General features: G+C 36.8%; 1 protein-coding gene across 3 annotated transcripts in view; it reads left to right on the top strand.

Annotated features, from left to right (window-relative positions):
- Window positions 1-22,721, top strand: part of TMEM72 (transmembrane protein 72) — a 238,527-nt gene that overhangs the window by 6,606 nt on the left and 209,200 nt on the right. For 2 of the 3 annotated variants that reach the window (XM_044056764.1, XM_044056762.1), the window contains exon 2: window positions 17,425-17,875. The exons of the other annotated variant lie outside the window; for it this stretch is intronic. In XM_044056764.1, coding sequence (XP_043912699.1) covers window positions 17,806-17,875 — 70 coding nt within the window. In that variant the 5' untranslated portion in view covers window positions 17,425-17,805. The remainder of the gene's footprint in view (window positions 1-17,424; window positions 17,876-22,721) is intronic. 3 annotated transcript variants of the gene reach the window in all.

Here is a 22,721-nt window from a genome sequence, read left to right as displayed (position 1 = left end):
ACAACTGTGGCATTGCTTTAAAATCTCATCCAATGATGATGTACTTGAGAGGGCAGCAGCCCCTTATGCTTCTGTTGCACTGTAGTGTCAGTACTGAAATTTAGTCCCTATACCTGTGGTGGGGATGTATAGAGCCCACAACCTTCTGATTTTTCAGCACCAAAGACAAGCGTTCTCCTGTTGTGACACCCTTATAATACTGTATATGACATTATCAAAATTTGCATATATCATGCAAATGCATTGTATAAAATGTATACTATAACAATTACTTCACTTGAAATGAAGTCTGTTTGCCCTATAACAAAGACATTTGAGCTCTGTACTATTTATTCCTCATAAGATAGGATATGTCAAAACAGAAAATATCATGTGTTCATAAAATGCAAATACAAAGGATGTGAAATAAATTCATTCTATAGACAAAACTTGAAGCTACACAACCTGCAATTCTTCTTCTTCTGGCTTTTTCCCGGTTAGGGGTCGCCACAGCAGATCATCTGTCTGCTCATGATTGGCAGTGGAGTTTTACGGTGTCGAATTGCCAACCTTCCACAGAAGACACACACACTCACACCTAGGGCCAATTTAGAGTGTCCAATCTACCTACTGCATGTCTTTGGGATGTGGGAGGAAACCGGAGCACCTGGAGAAAACCCACGTGACCACAGGGAGGACATGCAGACTCCGCACAGAAGGCACCCTAGCCGAGAATCGAGCCAGAGAACCTCTTGCTGTGAGGTGGCAATGCTAACCGCTGCACCACCGTGGCCGCCCATACAACCTGCAATTCTATGATAGGTAAATTAACCATTTGTTTAGTTAAAGCATCTAAAATGTAGCATACCCTTCAAAGAAACTAAAAAAAACCCCAAAAAACTAGTGTATCACAGCAGAATACACAGCAGAAGCACAGGCTGATCACTTAAAAGCCTTGTCTCTTTACTCTTTGATTGCCATATGACCTTGTTCTGATTAACATTTCCACATCTGCAAAACAAACAGCATCAGAACTATTACATTAAAAGACCAAAATTTTGCTTGTGTCATAAACAGGACATGTTAGAGATACAGATATGTTTCTCAGAGAATTCACATTCTCTGGAACAGGCCCCCCATCCATTTGGAGCAGAGTTCCTCCCTATTTTAAGCACAACTTGGATGGGTAATCGATAATTCGCCCATGGTCTGGTGGCTATGTCTTTGATGGATATATGATGTCATATTTTGTTGGCCACATTTGGGATACTTGGCTAGGCTTATAAGGGCCCTAGCAGTCATTAGCCTAGCATATACCTGTGATCTACACTGTCTACTAATGCTGCCCCAGGTAATGTGCAAGTAGCTCTGTTCAGAGTCACAAGTTCAGTGTGAATTCTAAAAAACATAATAACGCCAAAAGTAAAATAAAACCAGTACTCTGGACAACACCTGAATCTTCTTGCAAGCTTTCAATCACTTTAGCCAAAAACAAAATATAACTGTAATATTTGAGTATAGACAGTCATTCATTCACCTAGTCTGTCTCATTTCAGTGTCTGTGCTGCCACACCCGCGCATATGGTTTCTAAGTATTTCTTCTTTGTTTAGTTGTCCTTTTGTCAGTGCAAAATATTTTTGCATGTAATAAACAACACTGGAAAAATGAATTTCACAGAACCAGTGTGGAAGGGTGAAATGTTATTTAATAAGCAGAACTTGCAAGATGAAGAAAAAGCAACAGGAATTAATTTCCTGTAACTTACAAAACTGACCAAAATCAAGCAGCAAGTGGCAAGGAATAAAACTGATAAAAGACAAAACACCACAGCCACCGAGCCCAAATAAATCCAAGTCCAAGGGAAGAGCTGACAATTGGCTTTACGTGAAAGGTTTATTTTATAACGCTAACAACAACACGTTTTCGTCTTCAACTTTATCAACATAACACATACTATAAAAAACAATTGTGCTTTATACTTTCCCTATCCATTGTTGAAGTTGAAGACGAAAACGTGTTGTTGTTAGCATTATAAAATAAACCTTTCACGTAAAGCCAATTGTCAGCTCTTCCCTTGGACTTGGATTTATTTGGGCTCGGTGGCTGTGGTGTTTTGTCTTTTATCAACTTACAAAACTGCACAAGATCCACATCTGTAATCTAATCTGACATAAAATTGTAATCTGTAGTACCTGCAAATGTAGATGTCAGAGTTTGACTATTTTTATTTATTTGTCTTTGTTGAGTGGAAAAAGTCCAACTGGGTAAAGTCCATTTTCAGGGGAGGCCTGGGGAGAAAAGCTCCACATTTAAGTTACACATGGTGTACATTTATAATTGCAGGGCAAAACATCTATACATGGGCTTATTTAAATGAGTTTAAATATATTTAAATACTTCTTACATGAACATAGCATTTTAACACAAAAAAGAGAGAAATTAACATAAATTAACATAAATCTTTATTGTGCCATTGAATACATAGACCGTCAACCATGAGCATATAACAGTGAGCAGCAGAATGCCCAATTGTTTCCAGTCCTCTACTGCAGAGCCTACATTTATCTGCACTTCCATCTTTCTCTATAGACTTTGTGAACCAAGTGTAGGCAGTCTGTTATCCTAAGCTGGCACTGACCTTTCATCTTATAGATTAAATTCATCTATCTTTAGCCGTTCCTACATCACATCTTGATTGACGTTTTCCCATTAAACCCAAATAGTTTTTTTCCCCTTAATACTGATGTGTTTCTACAATTAAAAATAAGAGTTCTAACTGCAGTTATCCTTTCCCTCGCTGTTTTCTACATTTTGATATCTTTAGCTTTTGAGTGCTATTATATGGGACTTTCTGTTTGTCTTGTACTCCCGCTACATTCAGGCACCTGTGAGTGTAGCAGACAAATGCCATTTTGAAACACAGAAACCTCCACTCTAAGCTCTTCTCCTACTCACTCTTGAATGACAGTTTTTGTTGCTGTGGATTCCATGTATGGCTGACTTGCTGCTGCCTGCTCTACCGTTTTGGTGTTTTATTGCTGTTGTTAGTAGCCCCAGATTCTGTTGCTATGCAGCTATTAGTATTGCCGATTTCAGCTGCCATTCATAGGCTGGTGTTTGTAGTCTATTGTCAACATACTCCCCTTCCAGAAAACATCCCTTTGTACTAGTGATTTCTTAGTCCCATCTATTCAGTGCTCCATTTAAGAGTTGCAATGCATTTTATCATAATTAAATGCATGCTTCTGATAACCTATTGCATAAATTATACATCTTGTTTGTGAATTTGGTACAAAGTATTTTTATAACAGGCTTGCATTCATTTTTATTATTATTAAAATGACTTTAATACACTCACCATGTAACTGACAAGACAGAGTTTCTCACTTGATGCTGCTTTTCTGAACTATATTTGGTATGTCGATATAAACCCTGGTCTCTCAGCAGTCCTTCTGACTTGGCTCTCATTATTTTACCTTCCAGCCCAATTGTTTAATTGTTTCAATTATGTGAGGGGCTAGGCTATACTCATTTTAATGTTCACTCCCCCTTATCAAAGTCAAAGTAATATATACACACTGCCTTCCCTATAACTTATTCCCCCCCTACTTTCCCCTTCTATGTTCTCTACTGCACAGAACAGCGGTTCCTACTACTTTGAATAACCTGATGCATCTATACCTAGTACAAGACTGGATTGTCCTTCTGTAAGTGCACTATTGTTGACCTGATCCTGAGGTGGATTTTTGAATCTATCTCTTACTAACGCAGGATGTCTCCTGCCATCTGTAACCATGTGCATACTCCTGCATACTAACTGCTTTACAGATACAGGCTAGAGCACTTATTAACCCCTTCCACACACTTCTACTCTGTAATTTTTATGTACCTACTACCAGAGCTGGATCATGGGCGAATGGGGCCCTAGGCAGTGTAATGGACCAGGCCCCTCGCAGCCATTCTCTTGTCCCATTACTTGGCTGTTTCTCCCCAGTTACCATAAACACTGTTCAAACCTGTCAGTGTGCATGCTATTTTCTTTTTTACTTCTACAATGATTAGAGATATTTAAAACTTTTATTTCAAATTTTATAGTACAAACACAGATAGCCATTTGCTAAACAATACAATCTCATAATGAAAACAGACTTACTATGAACAGTAAGCTTCTCTCCCCTTGAAAATCATATTCATTGAAATGGCATTGAAACCTACATTTAAAGAAAATGTAGCTGTCCACTGGCAGGTTAAGTTTTCCTTTGGGCTGTTTTCAAACCACTGGCTCTTTGCACACATTTTTTGGACCATGCATACATGCATGCATTCTTTGATACACTACCCTGACTGCATTGTGTGTTTTAAATTTTTAGGTTTGAACATTTTTCCAGCAAGCAATGATACAAAATCTATGAACCAATAATGACAGAACTATCCATTACAGAACATTTCAACCACAAAAGGCCACTCATATTTCTGTAATTGCAATCTACCAATATCAGTCAATATGCACAATCTTGGCAGAAGTAAAAATCATCTAAATGTATTTATTTTACATTTGGTTACCGGGAGAGTCCGACTGTGTGAAGACCCATTTTCAGTGGAGGCTCAGGGAGAAAAGCTCCACATGTAACAAAAGTACATAAAAATCTGTTGTTACAAAATTGTAGAATATAGTCAATATCTTTTTCTGACAATATACATATTGCTGAAGACAATTTTACAGAGATGCAGTGTGTATGGGTCACTTACAATAGTAACCAAGATAAATTTACACAACGTTAAATAAGCCTAAGTATAGCTAGTAGTGAATCACAGCAGGAACAGCAGGAGCAGCTGATCTTGCCCCTTCGCCTGCACAGTACGGGTACATAGCCAAGAGTCAGTTAGGAAACTTTTAAGGGAATTTTTAAACTGATTGGTATTGACAGTAGTTCTAATAGTCCAAGAAAAATGGGTCGGAGGATGCCTTCCACTCAGCAATGTTGAAAATGAAGTTATGAGAGCCAAAAGATAACTGCCAAATATTGCTCACAGGAGAAAAGATTTATTGTGAAGCGCTTATAGAGAATACATACGAAATTAATGTTGTCCACTCCCAGATAATGCCTCATTAGCATTTGCAGAAAGCTGCAGAGAGCCCACCACAGAGCTGCACGTTTCCTTGTTGTAGCACCATGGTAGTACTATCTATGAATCAGAAATGGTTACCGTGAGGTGAACATAAGGCTTACACCTCATTATAACCTTTTTGAATTTGGCCCATAATGTTTAAAAAGATAAACACACTAACTATATTCTATCAGCTTGAAAACTAACAAGAAAAATAGCAAGACGTCTTCAGACATAAAATCACTATCAATTAGAACCACATTTAATAAAATGAAACCACATTTCAATAACATAAAACCATGTTTCAATAAGATAACAGGATTTCCAACCACCCAACCTCCAATCAGCTTCTCCTAATAAAGTCTATGGTACTCCCGTTAATACCAGTTAACTCATTAGTGTTTTATACAAATTTGTTACTAGCACCAATAAAATGTAAATATACAGCAAGTAACTACAAAAAATAATATATGTATAAACAACATATATATTTTATGTAGCTAAAAACAACGGTATTTATATATATTTAACTATACTCATAAATATCAAAATCACTATATATATATATATATATATATATATATATATATATATATATATATATATATATACACACTATAAATATACATACACCTACCTAACTGTGCGACTATATTACTGGTGCACAGCTTCCACTGTACTATTTAAAGTACTCAGTAGATATAAACACAGTTACTAGGAGATGATAATCTCAAAAGTATGAAAATGTAAACCTTCAACTGTCAAAAATATGTATGATGAAATACCAACATCAATAAACTTGAATTCAGTTAATATAGTAGGGTTGAAACCATCAGGTTAAAGATTAATTAATAAATAAAATGTAATTAATAAATAAAATTCTGCATTAATTAATTTCCATATCAAATAAGCTGTAGTATATAAAATTCATAATCTGAAATGTATAAAATGTATAAAGTGTGATGAAATATATACAATTAATAAAGTCAGTCCATGTCACATTTATTTACTTAGTGACACGTGTCAAAACACGTTAAATAAAACACATTAAGTAAAACTTAGCAATGTGTTTTCTGCTAAAAGTGTACCCCCCCCCCACAGTTAACATAACCCTATAAGAATTCCCTCATACACCTAAGTATTCAGGTGCTGAACACAACCACAACAATGACAATAAACATAATTTAATGGGTACATATAGACCCAGATGTTATGAAAAAGCAATCAAGATGACTTAGTGTATAAATCCATTGATACTAATGTGAACCCAAAATTACCTTATGAGGCTCTTAAGCTTTAATATACAAGCCATAGAGTACTTTTCACTCACACCCGGATGGGAACATGCATGGATTCGTAATTGCCACAACAATTCTGCTCTTTCTAATAGTAGAGATGTCGGCCCACCCCTCCCATCTGCAATACAACTGTCTATTGCTCTGAATTTAAAGGAATGTAATGGAACGTTTTGTACATGTCTAGTTAAAGCATTATCTTAGTTTGCTGTCCAGATACTGTACAAATGCTCAGAAATCCTCTCCTTCAATTTCCTATCGGTTTTACCAATGTAGAAGGTGGGACACATTTTGCACTGAGCTACATATATTACTCCCTTAGAGCTACAATCAAACTTCTGATAAAGTTTATAACTAGTCTTCCTCATATGGAAACGTTGGCCTATATCAATGTGGGAACAGTAGGAACACATGTTACATTTCCACATTCCTCTCCTATTGAAAGAATTTGATACACTTCTATCGGTTTGCAATAGATTTTTTTAAATTGTATCCTCTTTTAAATACTACTTTGGAGGGACCCTTAAGTTTAAGGTATAAAGGGTAATCAGATTTTATCAGGTCCCAGTTTTTGTTAATGGTATTCACAATTTCATATCCATCCGTACTGAAAGTAGTGATGAAACTCACCAGCCTTGTTGGATTGCTTGGGTTCGAGATCTCACTTAGACTAGTGTTGTGAAACTCGTTCCCTTGATCTCCCCTCAATAACGGTTTATACACACCCCTGGATCTCTTGTCTTTGACTTCAACTATTAAGTCTTTGACAAGTAAGTTGGGTACCCTCTTTTAACAAACATATCCTCTAGTTTGTCACACTCCAAAAGAAAGTCTACATCAGTGGTAACCATTCCTGCCGTCCTCACTGTCCCTTTACTACTGAACGTTTTTGAAAAAGAGGGTGACAACTACTGAAATGAAGAAAGGCATTTGAATAAGTATCTTTCCTGAAGATTCCAGCCATGTAACAGATGTTAAGGGTTTTTTTCTTAAATCTACATCCAAATAGGCTATTCTTTCTCTATTAAATGTGTAGGTGAATCATAAAAAATCAGTTGTGTTGTTAAAATATGACACCAACTCAAATGCTTCTTTTTCATCTCCTTCCACTAACATAAGAATATCGTCAAGGAAAAGCGTGTAATAGTGGATCTTTTCTGCAATATGGGGTACATTTTGGATGAATTCTCTTTCCTAATAAGCCACCACTAGGTTGGCAAAACTTGCGCCAGAAGGGGAACCCATTGCCACACCTGTTTCCTGCATGAAAAATTTTTTATTAAATGTAATGTAATTGTTGGACAGGACCATGTCCAACAATTCACCCAGTAAGGTAATTTGGGAATTGGAAACCCCCAGATCTTGGAGTAAGAAACTAAACCATTCAATACCTTCAACATGAGGGATGAATGTATATAAATCTTTGACGTCTGTTGTGAGGAAGTTTAAGTTGTTATTGTACACTAAATTCTGCAGACTGGTCAAAAATGACCATGAGTCCTTACAAATCTGTGTTTACTGCTTAACATATTTTTTAAGACAATGATCAATATACTTGATACATGGATAGGTGATGCTATTTCTAGCATCTACCAAAGGCCTCATAGGGGCGTCGTGAATGCATTTATGGATCTTTGGTATGCCAAACAAGATTGGAATCCTAGGTGCTGGCATACTCAAATAATTATATATACTAGGATCAATCCTAGCGTCTATAAACAATTCTTCCAAACTTGAACGAATTCTACCATAAGCTATATTTAATTAGTTCTTGGACACCTCCACATATGCTTCAGTAGTTATTATTTTTTCCATCCTCACAACATAGTCGTCTTTGTCCATTATCACTAATATACCCCCCTTGTCTGGTTGCATCACTCTAACTTGTGCTTCTTGTAATAAGGAGAGTGCTTGTTTTTCTGCCTTAATAACATTTTGCAACCTATTTTATCCTGCTTATGTGAGTTAATAAGTTTGTTAAAATCTAATTCACAGATCCATTCAAAAAGCCCTAATGTGGGATGTAATGAGGGGCAGTATGTACTAGATAAGTAGAATGGTTTATCTACTATGTTTTCTTGACCAAATAAACACCCAAAATTTAATTTTCTAGTGAACAGTTTTAGATCGATAACTGTGTCAGCGAACAAAGCTCTCCTGGCTGGCATAAACGTTTGCCCTTTTGGAATTGCTCGACTTAATGAGAAAACATTACCAACTTTCAGAGGACCTATTAATTAAGGAAGCTACAGCACTGGATGAAAAAATGAAAGGTGATGTTGAATTCTCTCGTTATAAATTCGAATACGAGAGAAGTTTCACAAGCATAGACCAATATTTGGGCAAATTTAAGTCCACTAAAATCAAAAAATTGAACAGAGACAGGGAGGCATATAACCTGGGTAAGCATACCTGAAACCTCCCACCTCCCTGACTAGAACCCGTCATGAACAGGGCAAACTGGAGGGAGGAGCTACAGACTCGGGTCAACAATCCAACATAAATAGTAGGGACCAGCTGAACATTAGTCAACAAGATATCTGTGGAAGATGACCTGAGGAAGGGGAAAATGGTTTTATACCAATTACAAGGGGAGGAAGAATTAACCAGCAGTCACGTAGCGGAGGAAATACTAACAGTAATCAAAATTTTTGGAAACAAGCCTCAGGCTACAACCTGAGGCAAGTCTCCCCAGGGTGTTTTGCAATGTTTCAAACAAGCCATATCAACAGAGAAAGCAATAGAGAAAGGATCGGAAGAACTTAGACTGATTCACAACTTCCAAGGTGACTTTAAAATTTTTAACTTTTCATCTCTTAATGTGGACATATTATTAGCAGATTTGCTCGCTATTGCAATTATGGGTTTTACAAGTGCGCCATAATTGCCAAGTCTTGTCCCTTAGCTTAAGGAGGGCTCTAGTTTTTCTCAGTTAGCCATGGTGTACAATTAGCCTTTCTGCAAACTATTCTAGGAAGGGATAAGCTGTTAAGAAGGTTGAGGAAGGTGGTATTAAAATATTCTACTGCATTGTCTAAGGGAAGGTTCTTAAGTAGGGACTAGTTACATATTGTCAGTATACTTATTAAGTGTTTGGTATTGAAGTTTTTTTTTTTTACTACGGATTTGGTAGAAAGGGGTATTTTTGATAGGATTGACATATTGCCTTAATGGCATATGGTCACTGAGGCTATCTGGTAGACAGCCAGCATGTTGGTAGAGGCGTGGTTTGTTTGTCAGCATCCAATTTAGTATTGATTGTTTTTTAGATTTTTTGTCTATCCTAGTTGGAGTTTGGATAAGTTGTGTAAAGCCATAGAGGTTGATATGATTGCTGGGGTTGTATGAATTACAAGTTGTCCAGTCTATATTTAAATCACCCATAATGATAGTTTCTTGAGCTATGGACTTTGATATAGACTAGAGAATGTATTCTATTGTAGAGATATTGTTGCTGGGTGAGACATAAATGGCTGTAATGGTTATATACTTGTTATGGTTAACTTGTAGCTTAGTTGGTAAGATGTCAATGTTATTTAGGTTTGTTATTGTAAAATTAAGTGGTAACAGTGTCAGTTTGTTCTTGAATAGTATGGCTAGAACTCCACTTCTTTTTTTTCTTTCTATAATGCTGTAATGCTGTAGGTGGCACAATTTCATTACCTGTAATGTGTGCTTTCAGCCAGTCTCTGTTAAGGTAGCGATATCTGGGGAGTAAAGGGAAATAGTGGCATGCAGTTCTTGGACCTTATTGACTACACTTCTAAGATTTTGAAATAGTAAATCAGAGGCATTGACTGGTAGATTAAATATATTTTGTGTTTGGGGTGAGAAGTGGTGTTGTTTCTTGAATCTGGGTTTTGATGTATGTCACCACTAATTATAAGTTTTGTAGTGGTAGTTACTAGTATCTGTAGAAGTTTTAATATATCTTTAGAATGTTTGAAAAGGGAGCTTTTTGAATTATGTTTTAGGTAAGTTAGCTTGTGAGTATTAGCTGTGATTTGGTAATGTTTAAGACAGCTGGGGATATTAAGAAGTTAGTGTTATGTAAGTATGGATAGTGGATAAATGTAGTTTTATGAGTAACATAGAGAGAAGCTAATTGAAAATAATAGGCTAAGTGGGCAGCCACTATAAGTAACATAAACAACATAACATGTAACAGTACCAGTTTCATTACTAAGGCAGTTCAGTGGATAAGTTATTTAGTAAGTATTATACAAAGAGGTAGAGGTAGTTATGTTGTGTGGTGTCTAAAGTTAGTTGGGGAATAAGGCTTGTGGTAGTAGTAGTTGGTAGGTCATAAATGTGATAATACTGTTTTTTAATTAGATGGAGTAGTAAGGTATGGGCAACAACTGGGTGTAGTATTGTTACCAAGGTAGTTAATTGGTCTGGATATTGATTGCTAGGACAAGTTGAGTGAGCGTGGTTTGTTAAATGTAAATATGAGTGCTTTGGGGTGGTTGGGAATGGGGGTAGGGTAGAGGAATGGAACGAGGCTGAGCCAAGCAGAACTGCATAGCCAAAAACATCCGTCACATCAGTTACTCAGGTATGGCAGAGTTTAATCCTTTAAATTAAGTTAAACATATAAGTTTCACTGCAAAGCTTGTATCTCTACCAGATTAAGGGGGGGGGGGCTCCAGTAGTGTGCACTCCCTAAGTAAAACCCTAATCAAATTATTGCCACACAAGCAGAGCGATATGAAAAAAGTCCATCACACACAGCAGAATATTGCCTCTTGAGGGGTTCATGGTTGCAAGTATCGTTTGGCAGAGCACGACATTGCAGACAGATAAATACTTGATAGGATGCCTCATGCTATTTTTTAACAGGAAACTGCAAAAGAAACAAGACAAAGAATTAGAAATGTTACTCTTTGCAGTATGGAAATAGTGACTAGAGATACAGTTTAGAAGGCAGAATAGAGGTTAGAAAGAAGACACAGGCTAAAAATGCTGCAAGATATATTTATTTCAACTATTCTAAACAGAGCCGTGTTACAGTAAGGTTCATCCATCAAGCTATCAGCTTTGTTGAAGCAATAACTACAATCAATCTAGGAAAACAGTATGTGTGCATAGATAAGTAAAGTAAATTAAGAACAAGTATATATCAGTATAATAACTACATTAAGAACAGGTATAATATTAACTTAGAGTATCTGTCATCAATATTTACACATGAAAATTTCAAAGCAGACAACCTAACATGGGTCTACTTACATAACATAAACCATAGCATTTAAAATGACAATAGACTTGAAAATAAGGTCCAGAGACCATAATGTACATTAGTGATTAACATCAGTGTGTAACCAATTACAGTATGTTCAGCAACGTAGTCACATATACAGTATATGATTTTACATTAAAAGAAATGACTAGGACTTCTAGTAATAAGAGTAGAAATCTAGCCAGTCATATACATTGTAAAATGACTAGGTCTTACAGCAATGAGAGTAAGAATACAGCCAGCCTATGCACCTATAGATTATCAAAGTGCTGTAGTCACTGACAGCAATGCACATGCTGTGTTATTCCTACACCAAGTTTCAGTACGAAACAGAGAAACTGCTATTAATGTATTCACTTCATATAAGTCATGTTGTTTGACAGCCTTAGTTTAAAAAAAAAAAAAAAAGTAGGCATAGCAAACATACTTGGTGAGTGCACTACTGGAGACACCATCAATGCAGCCATATATCAGGGCTTAAAGCAATTTAAAAATGGCACCGTTCCCTGCAGGGATATTTACGTGCTTTGGCTGACTGTTAGTGGTGATTACTAGGAAGGACAGGACAAACTACAACAACAGGGAATCAGGGCAGAACATATCTATAGGAATGGAGAAGTGATTAGAAAGAAAAGGACATGGGATACACTAGGTGGGAACTAGCATATGGAAATAAAGCAAAGGGAAACAAGACAGCTACTGACCCAAGAACAACTGCACAGCCAAAAACAATCAGTCACATCAGTTACCCAGGTACAGCAGAGTTTAATCCTTAAAATTAAATTAAACATATAAGTTTCACTGCAAAGCTTGTAACTCTACCAGATTAAGGGGAGAAATATTTCCATATTAAAGATATTTATAACAAATGAAGAGGTTGTGACTAGAAAATATGTTTACATTTCAGTGTTTCATGTACAAATTACAAAGTCAGTGCCTGCTGTCCTTGAAGAACAAACTGCCCATGTTACATTTAAAAAACATTGTAAGCAGGTAATATTGCAATAGGGGAGGTCTGTCTGGCTACAGGTTCATAGTCACTAGACATCTCATCCAAAGGAGGACACACTCAGGAGTGCAGCACCTCCACACTCCCTTAAAAGAAGAAGAACAGTTCCGTGGTAAATTGGTGGTCAATGGACACTACTAGAGCTGCAAGATGGGAATGTAGGAGGTGTGAAAGGCAGTGGAAAAAGAACAAACTTCATCTGTTCTTAACTGCCTTTCGGGAAAGTTGGAAGGTTTACCAGGATGTTGTATTATCTGCAAAGAGGACATATTATTCTAATCTTGTTAATGAAAATTCTCATAACCCACGGGTTTTGTATGATGTAATTGATTCTGTTCTTAATGCACAAGATTATTTTCCAGTTCAGGCATCAACTACAGTGTGCAATGAGTTTTTAAATTTTTTTTGGACAAGGTTTTGAGGTTGAGATTGGTTGTATCTGCATGTTCTTTGCCGGATACTTTTTTGTCCGTTTCGGAGAAGCTGTGTGTTTTTCAGCCAATAACTTTGGCTGATTTAACTAACTTGATGTCTGAAGTTAAGCTTAGTGGTTCTCCTGAGGATATTTTACCTCCTAGAGTTTTGAAGGATGTGTTTTCAACAGTAGCTCCAGTTTTGTTAGAAATAATTAACACCAGCTTGGTTTCTGAGGTTGTGCCTACTGATTTTAAAAGAGCAATCATTCATCCATTATTAAAGAAACCTGGGCTTGATGCATCTGTATTGTCTAATTATAGGCCAATCTCTAAGCTTCCTTTTTTAAGTAAAGTGATGGAGAGATGTGTCTATGGCCAGTTGTTAGATTTTCTAAATGAAAATAATTTTTTGGAAAACTTTCAATCTGGTTTTAAACCTATGCATAGTACTGAGACAGCTTTGCTAAAGGTTTTAAATGATGTTTTTCTTATCACTGATAGTGGAAAATTTGTATTGCTTGTTTTGTTGGATTTAACAGCTGCCTTTGATACAGTGGATCATGAAATATTGTTGCATCGTCTTGAGCATTATGTGGGAATTACAGGCTTGGCTTTAAATTGGTTCCAATCTTACCTTCTAAATAGAATGGTGTGTGTTCAGATGGGCAGATTTACATATGATTTTGCCCATCTTCCTTGGGGTGTTTCGCAGGGTTCAATATTGGGACCTTTATTGTTTTCTGTGTTTATTTCGCCTTTGGGCGATATACTACGTAAACATGGTATTGATTTTCACTTATATGCTGATGATTGTCAATTATATTTACCTTTGGATGAGGCTGATGGTTGCTCAATTTCAAAGGTGTTGGATTGTTTGTGTGAGGTTAAGTTATGGATGGTAGAAAACTTTTTGAGTTTGAATGAAGGGAAGACAGAAGTAGTACTTTTTAGTCCTAGTCGCCATGCTGATTTTTCTATGGTGGACTGTGGTGAATTAACTTCTTATTTGAAGGATTCTGTTGTAAATTTGGGAGTGAAGATGGATAAAGATCTTTGTTTTAGGGGACATATAAATGGGGTGGTGTCATCTTCTTTTTATCTGTTAAGGCGCTTGGCTAAGGTAAAACCATTCTTGTCTAAAGGTGATCTTGAAGTTGTTGTACATGCATTTATAACCTCACGGCTTGATTATTGTAACTCTATTTTATTTGGAGTGAGTCAAGGTGCTTTAGCCCGTTTGCAGCTTGTTCAAAATGCTGCTGGGAAATTCTTGGAGGGCAAACGAAAGTTTGATCATGTAATGCCTGTATTGGCGGCATTACATTGGTTACCTGTTTTTTTCAGGATTCGTTTTAAAATTTTGTTATTGGTCTTTAAAGCTTTAAATGGTCTGGCGCCAGCATATTTGGCAGATATACTCCATGCTTATGTTCCCAATCGGTCACTTCGGTCAGAAGATCTGTCTCTACTTGTGGTTCCCCGGGTACGACTAAAGATGAGGGGTGATAGAGCTTTTTCAGTTGCAGCTCCAAAACTTTGGAATGAGCTTCCATTATATATTCGACAGTCTTCTTCTGTGACAATTTTTAAGCAAAATCTTAAAACTTATTTTTATGAATTGGCCTTTAATGAGGTGAAATGACTGTTAATGTTGTTTTGTTTTATGTTATTTGTTTATTTTTAGTTAATTTTAATTTTATATGTTATTTATTGTTTTTTGATTTTTGTTTTGTAAAGCACTTTGGTGGCATTTTATGTCTGTAAGGTGCTATATAAATAAATTTTGACTTGACTTGACTTGACTTAAAACAGGAACTGCAGTATGAGCACTCCATCTACATGAAGTGGGAGTAGAACACACAGCACCCTGCACCAAATGCAAGTATGCCACCTGTTGTGCTACTAGTACTGCTTTTAAAAATTTATAGCACAAACACTGACGATGACCATTTGTTAAAACAGTTACACACTGAAAGCAGACTTAGAATGAGCAGCAGTAAACTTCTCTTCACTTGAAACTCAACATTCCTAGAAAATGCACAGAGACTAAACATTCCATGAAAATACACAAAAAGTCAACAGTCTTTGAAAATGCACAGAAACTCAACAGTCCTTGCAAATGCTCAGAAACTCACAATACTTTGAAAATGCATTGAAACTCAACATTCCTTGAAGTGCACTCACTAAAGACAGTTTTGCAGTTGGTGTAGAAGATTCAGGCTCTGGGGTCCTGTATTCAAGGTACAGGGTTTGAACCTGAATAAGTTAACCAGCATGCACTTCCTAAATGGGGCTTTCCACACACATATAAACACAGTGTTTGTCTAAATTCAGAAATAGCTCTAATAATCCACGCTTGTGTCTTAAAAATTCGTGCTCTGCTCCAAAGTTTAAATATGTGTGTGTGTGTGTGCGTGTGTGTGCGTGTGTGTGTGTGTGTGTGTGTGTGTGTGTGTGTGTGTGTGTGTGTGTGTGTGTGTGTGTGTGTCATACTAAAGACATATGCACAGATACTATTAAGGACACACTCTGCATGTGTTCTTAAAGGGAAGAAGAAGAAATGTATGTTTTGTGGCAGCCCCTATCCAGTGGGCCCTAGGCAGCTACCTAGATTCCCTAGTACTGGTTCCATCTCTGACTAATACCCATTTCTATATTCCTCTTCTTACTACTTTGACCACCTTTTCTAGCTGTACACCAACTACAAAACATGCTAGAAAAATGTGGTGGGGTAAGGTCTCAACATTACACTAAATACTTTCTTTTATATTATTTTGTAGTTAATTATCTGCATTATATTGAGGCATCTCTACCACATATTGCAAAGCACTTTCTAATGTAATACGTTACATTAGTAAATCTGACTATTTGCACACCCTACATATATCAACTTTAACAAAAATAATATTCTTTTCATTTCTTAGCATCAACTTTCAAACATTTTAACCTTTTATTGACAGTACTTTTTGCACCTTTATGAATAATTTAATCTACTTGCATCTTTTGTAATTTGTTTTATCTATATTTTTTACTTACAGTTTTTGAAATCTGTTTGTATCTTATTGTAATATATTTTATCAGTATGTATTTCGATTGTATTGTTCCTGCCTACATGGCCCAGGTCATGGCTGAAAAGGGTCCTCAGACCAGTTCACTTATCTGGCTAACAACTGTCACATGCATAAATAAATAAATAAATACATCAATAAATAAATAAATTCTGATCTGCAAAGGAAAGAAGTGGGTGCAATAACAAAAAAGGCAATGTATGACCCACATACTCATTCACCTAACCAATGGAATTAAAATGCAAATTTAACATAAATAAGCATTTCTAACTTAACCTCTGTAATTAATGTTGCAGAGTGTGTCATATTTTTTACCTTAAAAATTCAGGTGACCTGAATTGCTTCCATTAACTTGCTCTTAAAACTTGCAGTTCCATAAAAGTGGCATGCTACAGTATATGCACTATCACCTTTAGAATTACTATAAGCATAAAACAAATCCTTTCAGAAAATATGATTGAGACATAGCCTAACATTAAGTGCAAGCACTGTGCTACTTTTTTTCCTCACTGTGATGCCTTATACACACGGTATATGCACAATCACAATTGTCATGTGTCCTCTGAATTTTGTGCAAGTACATGTTGCAAAAACAGTTTGCTGTAGGCTCTGGACTTCTGTAGCAAAACTGATTAATTCACTCTTGCAGCATGAGACAAATTCCTTTTTGTTTTATGTAGTACCTTCTCCCAGCCCCAAGGATGAACATGTGAATTCATTGTAGTGAGTTTTATATCAGTTCAAAGAAAAGTAACACTAATACATTTGTAGCTCAGACAATGAGAACCAAAACCAAAGCTGTATTTTCTGGAGTCTTGTGGTCTGCTATTGTTCTTCATGTCAAGTATCATTTGTTGCTTCATTTGAAGGTGAAAAAAGCAAACTGGTTCACCATTGTTCTGTTGGATAAACAATGAAGCATGTTTGATTTCAGATAGATAGTAACTTACTCATGAATGAGTTTCACAGTGCATAATTTCAGAACAATTCAAAACAGAGGCAAAATGGTTAATAATTATCTACATGGTTCAAACACTTCAAGGTTCCAACATGCAGTGATCGGATTAGAAGTGGGCTTGTCATGGCTTAGTTTTAATAATAATTTCATCAGTATCATTAATGTTTGAACAAGGCAGGGGGCTCAGTCTAAAAGCTGTACCCTTATGGGCTAACAACCCCTCCCCCATCTCCCAAAGTTTGCAAAGTGAAATTTTTTCTCTGCATAAAAAAGTGTAATTACTGCTCTAATCTGATTTCTGTGATGAGATTGAAAACAAAAGAAAGCAATACTTTTTTTTTTTACAGGACTAGAGGCTAAGTTATAATTACATTATTCCAAGGTAATCATTAAACTAGTGTACATCTACGCCAAAGAAGCAGAGCCTGTTGTATTGAGGAAGTTGAACAGTAAAGTCACCTTGGAGCAAATACGACAGAAACAAAATGAACTGGTTGAGTTTTGCCAGAGCTGTTTACTGTAAACTCTGAAAGTTTGTTGCTTTATACATCACTGCAGAATCCTAAGTCTGGGTGCTGAGCAGCCTTGAACTCCTGCTTCTTCTAATGTAGAGGAATTGAACAAAGCAAAGGCCGCAGCATAATTTGCTTAAAGAATTTTATATTCATCTATAAAATGCAATACATGACTTTATAAGCTGATCAAAAAGAAGCTAGAATCTGGATAAAATGAAGTATAAAATGTTCTGGACCCTTCTGGAATCCACATGCAGAGTTCTAAGTCTTTCCACTATAGCAGGTACTGTATCCATCTCTTTTTGCTAAAATGTTTGCGAGAAAATACAAGATGATATATAAAATTGGTGAGTCCTTTATCAAATTTTTTTAGAACAAAGAGAAATCCTGTAATGCAGAACCTTTCATTCCTTAATGACATTTCTACATTTTTAAGGAAATATGACTAGGATACCCTAGGACAACAGTTGTGCACTGTACTTTTAGTTTAGAAAAATATTCATTACTCATTCTAAATTAGTTGCTCATTTATTATTTATATTTCTGTTTTATTTATTTAATAATTTATTTCTATTTATTGACCAGGGTAGTCCAACTGGTCCGAGTCTAGTCCCTTTTTCAATGGAGGCCTTTGGAGAAAAGTTCCATGAGTATGTACTCATGCAAACTTGGCACATACATATAAACTGTACAATACAGAGACCATAGATAGACAGATACATACATACATACATGCAGTGTACACAGCTAGGTACAATCAAGCAAGGTATAACACAGAAAAATGTATACCTTTTACACAGAAACTGTCTTTAAAATATAAATTGTGGGTTACAATACGGTTCAGGCTTGTGAAAGTTTAAGTGCATTTTTATCTTTCTCATGGGCAAGGTGGGCAAAATATGCAACTGGGTTCTGCCAGCAGTTTTGTAACTTCACCAAAAGAACATCTGGGTGCAGAGGTAATGAATACTAGGACATAATGTCTCTGTCAGTATTCACATGTGTTCATGTATGCTGCTGCATATCTGTCAGTATCTGTGCTGACATGTTGTAAGATACAGATGAATGGTAAAACGTAGCAAGTCTGAATGTTCATCAAACCATAACCTAAACCGTGTTGTTGTGATTGTAGCAAAGATTCAAACTGCAGTAACAAAAATAAAAAAATTGTAATATATTGTATACAAGACAAAGTTGGAATATTTGAGATTTCCTCATATGTGGCAAGCTAAACTAATGGATCTAACATCATTTTCATTTTTCATTTTTAGTCATGGTTATTTTTTTTATTTGTTTTAAGGCTTAGCAAATTTAAATAAATTATAAGGCTGCTGCTCCATATGAGGGAAGGGGTAAATAGCAGGGTACTTGATTTTTATAAAGGAAAATATTTCAAAGAAATATGAATCAGCTGAAAAACTGCAGAAACATATGCAAGTACTGGCAGGTAACACTGAGTAAAAGAGGCCATATTTAAAGGAAAACTAACCGGGAAAAAGCCAAAAGAAGAATAAGATTTTCCATTACAGGTTATGGCTGATTTTTACTAACTGGGCCTTCATATATTTCTGTGTACTATGATTTTATGTAAATTTAGTTTGTGATTCCTTGAATAAGAGTTCTGAAGTAAACCAGGACTGTATTGTCACAATGGATTTGTTATGTTTTCCCTGTGTAGGTCCTATGCTTTTGTACACTCCCCATTGTTCTTGTATATGCCCATTTAATTCCTATTCATTTTCAGCCATGTTGTACTTTTGATGAAATACTGGCGTTACTCTTATTTTTCTGAAAATGTTTCCTTTGGAGGAGCCAGGATAAAAAAAAAAACGAAATTTATAAATATTGTTAGACCTCATTTGGTAAATTGCAGCTTAGCAATTCCTCCCAGGGAGATTCAGAGTGATACTCGATGGAATTTTATTTCATTTCTTGCTAGTATCTAATCATTTTTGTTTTTTAATATCTGAACTAGTTGGTTGTTACCATTCGTTAAAAGTAAAGTAGACAAAAAAAATCAGACAAATATCTTCATAGGAGGTTACTAGACTAACATACAACCTACATATGCATATATATATATATATATATATATATATATATATATATATATATATATATATATATATATATGTATGGGTTCCCTTTATAATTTCGTTATACTGAAATCACTACTTTCAGTATTTCAAAATTATAATACCGAAGCCTTGAAATTCCGAAACAACAGAAGCACAAAAGTGAGATAGAGTTTGGCAAGAGAGGGCCAAAAATTCTTCATAACTGTTATTTGACAAAGCAGTATCAGTTTTTATTTGGCTAGATGAAACTGATTACTGAACCAAGTTAGCTTACAGCAGTAAATAACTGTAGCTGTGAAAGAGCTAGTTTAGGGTGCAAGTAAGGGAGAAGCAGGTGGTCTACCCTGGAGTAAGGCAGGAGCAGAGACAGTGTTTTGCTAGATGTTCCTTAAGGAGGTGTTTGAAATCATGAGTGTTGGGGTTTTTAGCTATAAGTTGGGGAAGGGTGTTCCAGAGTTTGGCAATTTTATAGGAGTAGATGGCGGAATCTTGCTTGTTGTGGGGTTGGCTAATCTTTAACCTAAGTTTAAATGAGGAACTTATTGCCCTAGGATTGCTGTTGGGTTAGATTAGGTTGGCAAGAACTGGGCAGGCATTTGGTAGTGGATTATTTTGTGGGCTATGAACAGTTGGTTTAATGTTAGTAGGTTTGGTAGTTCTAACCATATTAGTTGTGATAGTACTGAGCAGTGGTGGGTTCTGTAGGGGTGGCCTGTGGCGAATTTGGCCATTTTGTTGTAGCAGGATTCCAGGAATATGGATGAGACCAATTGGTCTCTGTTTATGATATCTTGTATGGTGTTTGTAAAAGACTGTAGGGCTGTGCTGGTATTGTGTTTAGGCCTAAAATCATGTTGTGTGGGGAGAGGAGGTTGGGATTAAGGAGGTGGTTGAAGTGCTAGGAGTAGATGCATTTTTCTAAAATTTTGGCTAGAGGGGAGAGGATGGCTATTGGTTAGTAGTTAGTTATGTCCTTAGAGGGGCCACCTTTGTGTAGGGGATGATATGAAATATTTTCCATAGGGGTAGACAATTGAGGGTGCAGCAATTTTAAGGAATTCATTAGGTAGCAGATCAGCAGCTGGACAGCAGGGTCTGAGTTTGGAGAAGAGTAATTTTATGTAGCTAGTTTGGATAGAGTTGGAAGAGAAGGGGGTGGTGGAGTCAGAAGAGGGCAAGGGTACAGTGAGAGATTGATTAGTCAGATTATCAAGAAATGATGTTATTGAGTTAATGAAGTGGGTATTAAATTGTGTGGCTGCTGGGACATTCATTTGGTGGTGGCAGGTGGGGAGTAGGGGTATAACCTGGGTTGAGGAGATTGTTTATGCGTTGACACAAATTTGGGGGTTGTATTGGTGGGTTAGTTGATTTGAAAGGAAGTATCTTTGTTTGTCTGTTTTTATCTGCCTTTTAGCCTGGTTTTGGAGCTGTTGATATGTTGTGTGGTGGGTTTTATTTTTGGTGGTGTGATACATTGCCCATGCCCTTTCTCTTTGTGTCAGCAGTGCTATGGAATCTTTACTTAGTCAAGGTAGTTGCCTAGATTTAGCTCTTATTTTCTAGTGGGTGCGAGGTTCTTAAGTATTTTGAGGAAAGTATTGTTGAAGTAAAGGACTGCCTGATTAAGTGGGAGGTTTTTAAGAGGTGACCAGTTACTTTTTTGAAGTAGAAGGTTGAAAGTGGAGGGGGAATTTTTTTTCTTGTTAGGGAAAAGATGTCTGATTTGTTTGTTGAAGCTAGAGAGGAATTTCTTCCTCTGCTTAGCCAGTTCCCTCTTGTTGTTGGACAGTAATCGCTTTCTCTTGTTGTATAGCCTTTTTATATTAGGGGTCCACCAGGGTGGATTGCTTTTTCAGCAAGAACTGGTTTTAATCTGGTCAGGTACAGCCGATTCTGTACAACTGCTTAAGTGGTTATACAGAGGATTGGTACACACCTCTGCATAGGAGTCTGTGTGATTTGCATTCAAAGGGGCTTTGAAACCTCTTATACCATCACTTAGTAGGAGGGAATTTGTCTTAGAAAAATTCTTAAGAATTTTTGAGCTTGATGAGGTATCTGGTCTTATAATTACATTGAATGAGACTGATTTATGGTCCGATCTTACCAGGGAGGACATCACACGGGAGGGGGTGGTGCCATTCTCTCCCATGTTAGTGAATACTATGTAAAGGACATTTGAGCCTCTTGTGGGTGTACTGACTAGCTGTTCCAGAGCATTTGCATTGACAAAGTCCAAGAATCTCTGACCTAGCATGTTTGTGTATGCTTCCCAGTCGATGGTAGGATAATTAAAAACACCCATGAGTAAGGTGTTTTGATGTATGGCAAGTGACTCCAGTAAGTCCATGTATGCAGTATGCTTTTCCTGTTTCATGGTGTGGGACCTATAGCTAGCTCTGATGTGGTAGGGGGCTTTGTCAATAGTTAATTGGACATGGAACAGCTCAAGAGAGTCATACTGTTTGACCAATCTTGAGGTGTACTTATCCTTAATGAAGATGGATATACCTCCTTCTTTGGTTCTTTCATGTTCGGTTCATGGTCTGTACGTATGGAAGTCATTGTAGCCCTGCATGGCTGGGTGCTTTCCATGTCTTTGAACCATATCTCGATGACTGCACAGATATCAGCATCTTCTAAAGTGTTGACTTCTTCCAGAGAGTGCAGTTTCTTGTTTAGACTCCTAGCATTAAGCAGCAGTACCTTGAGTTTATGTAGAGAAGATTTTGTTATGTTGGGAGGTTGTTTATTTTGACACTGCCTAAAAAGGCAGAATAGTGGTGGCTAATGCCTTTTATAGTATCTGAAATCTTAGAGGAGGCAGGTGCAGACCATCTCTGGCAAAGCAGCAAGGGCTGCCGACCATGTCATCCCAGCCTGATAGATATTGGATCCCCTTGGACTGACGGGCTGCCAACCATGTCTTCCCAGGCTGATAGATATTGGATCCCCTTGGACTGACGGGCTGCCAACCATGTCTTCCCAGGCTGATAGATATTGGATCCCCTTGGACTGACGGGCTGCCAACCATGTCTTCCCAGGCTG

Source organism: Protopterus annectens, chromosome 14.part0, assembly GCF_019279795.1.
Source record: "Protopterus annectens isolate FY-2018-M chromosome 14.part0, PAN1.0, whole genome shotgun sequence".
In the NCBI taxonomy this organism is placed as follows: domain Eukaryota; kingdom Metazoa; phylum Chordata; order Ceratodontiformes; family Protopteridae; genus Protopterus; species Protopterus annectens.
Note: the sequence above shows the minus strand (reverse complement) of the source record. Positions and strands in the feature narration are given on the sequence as shown.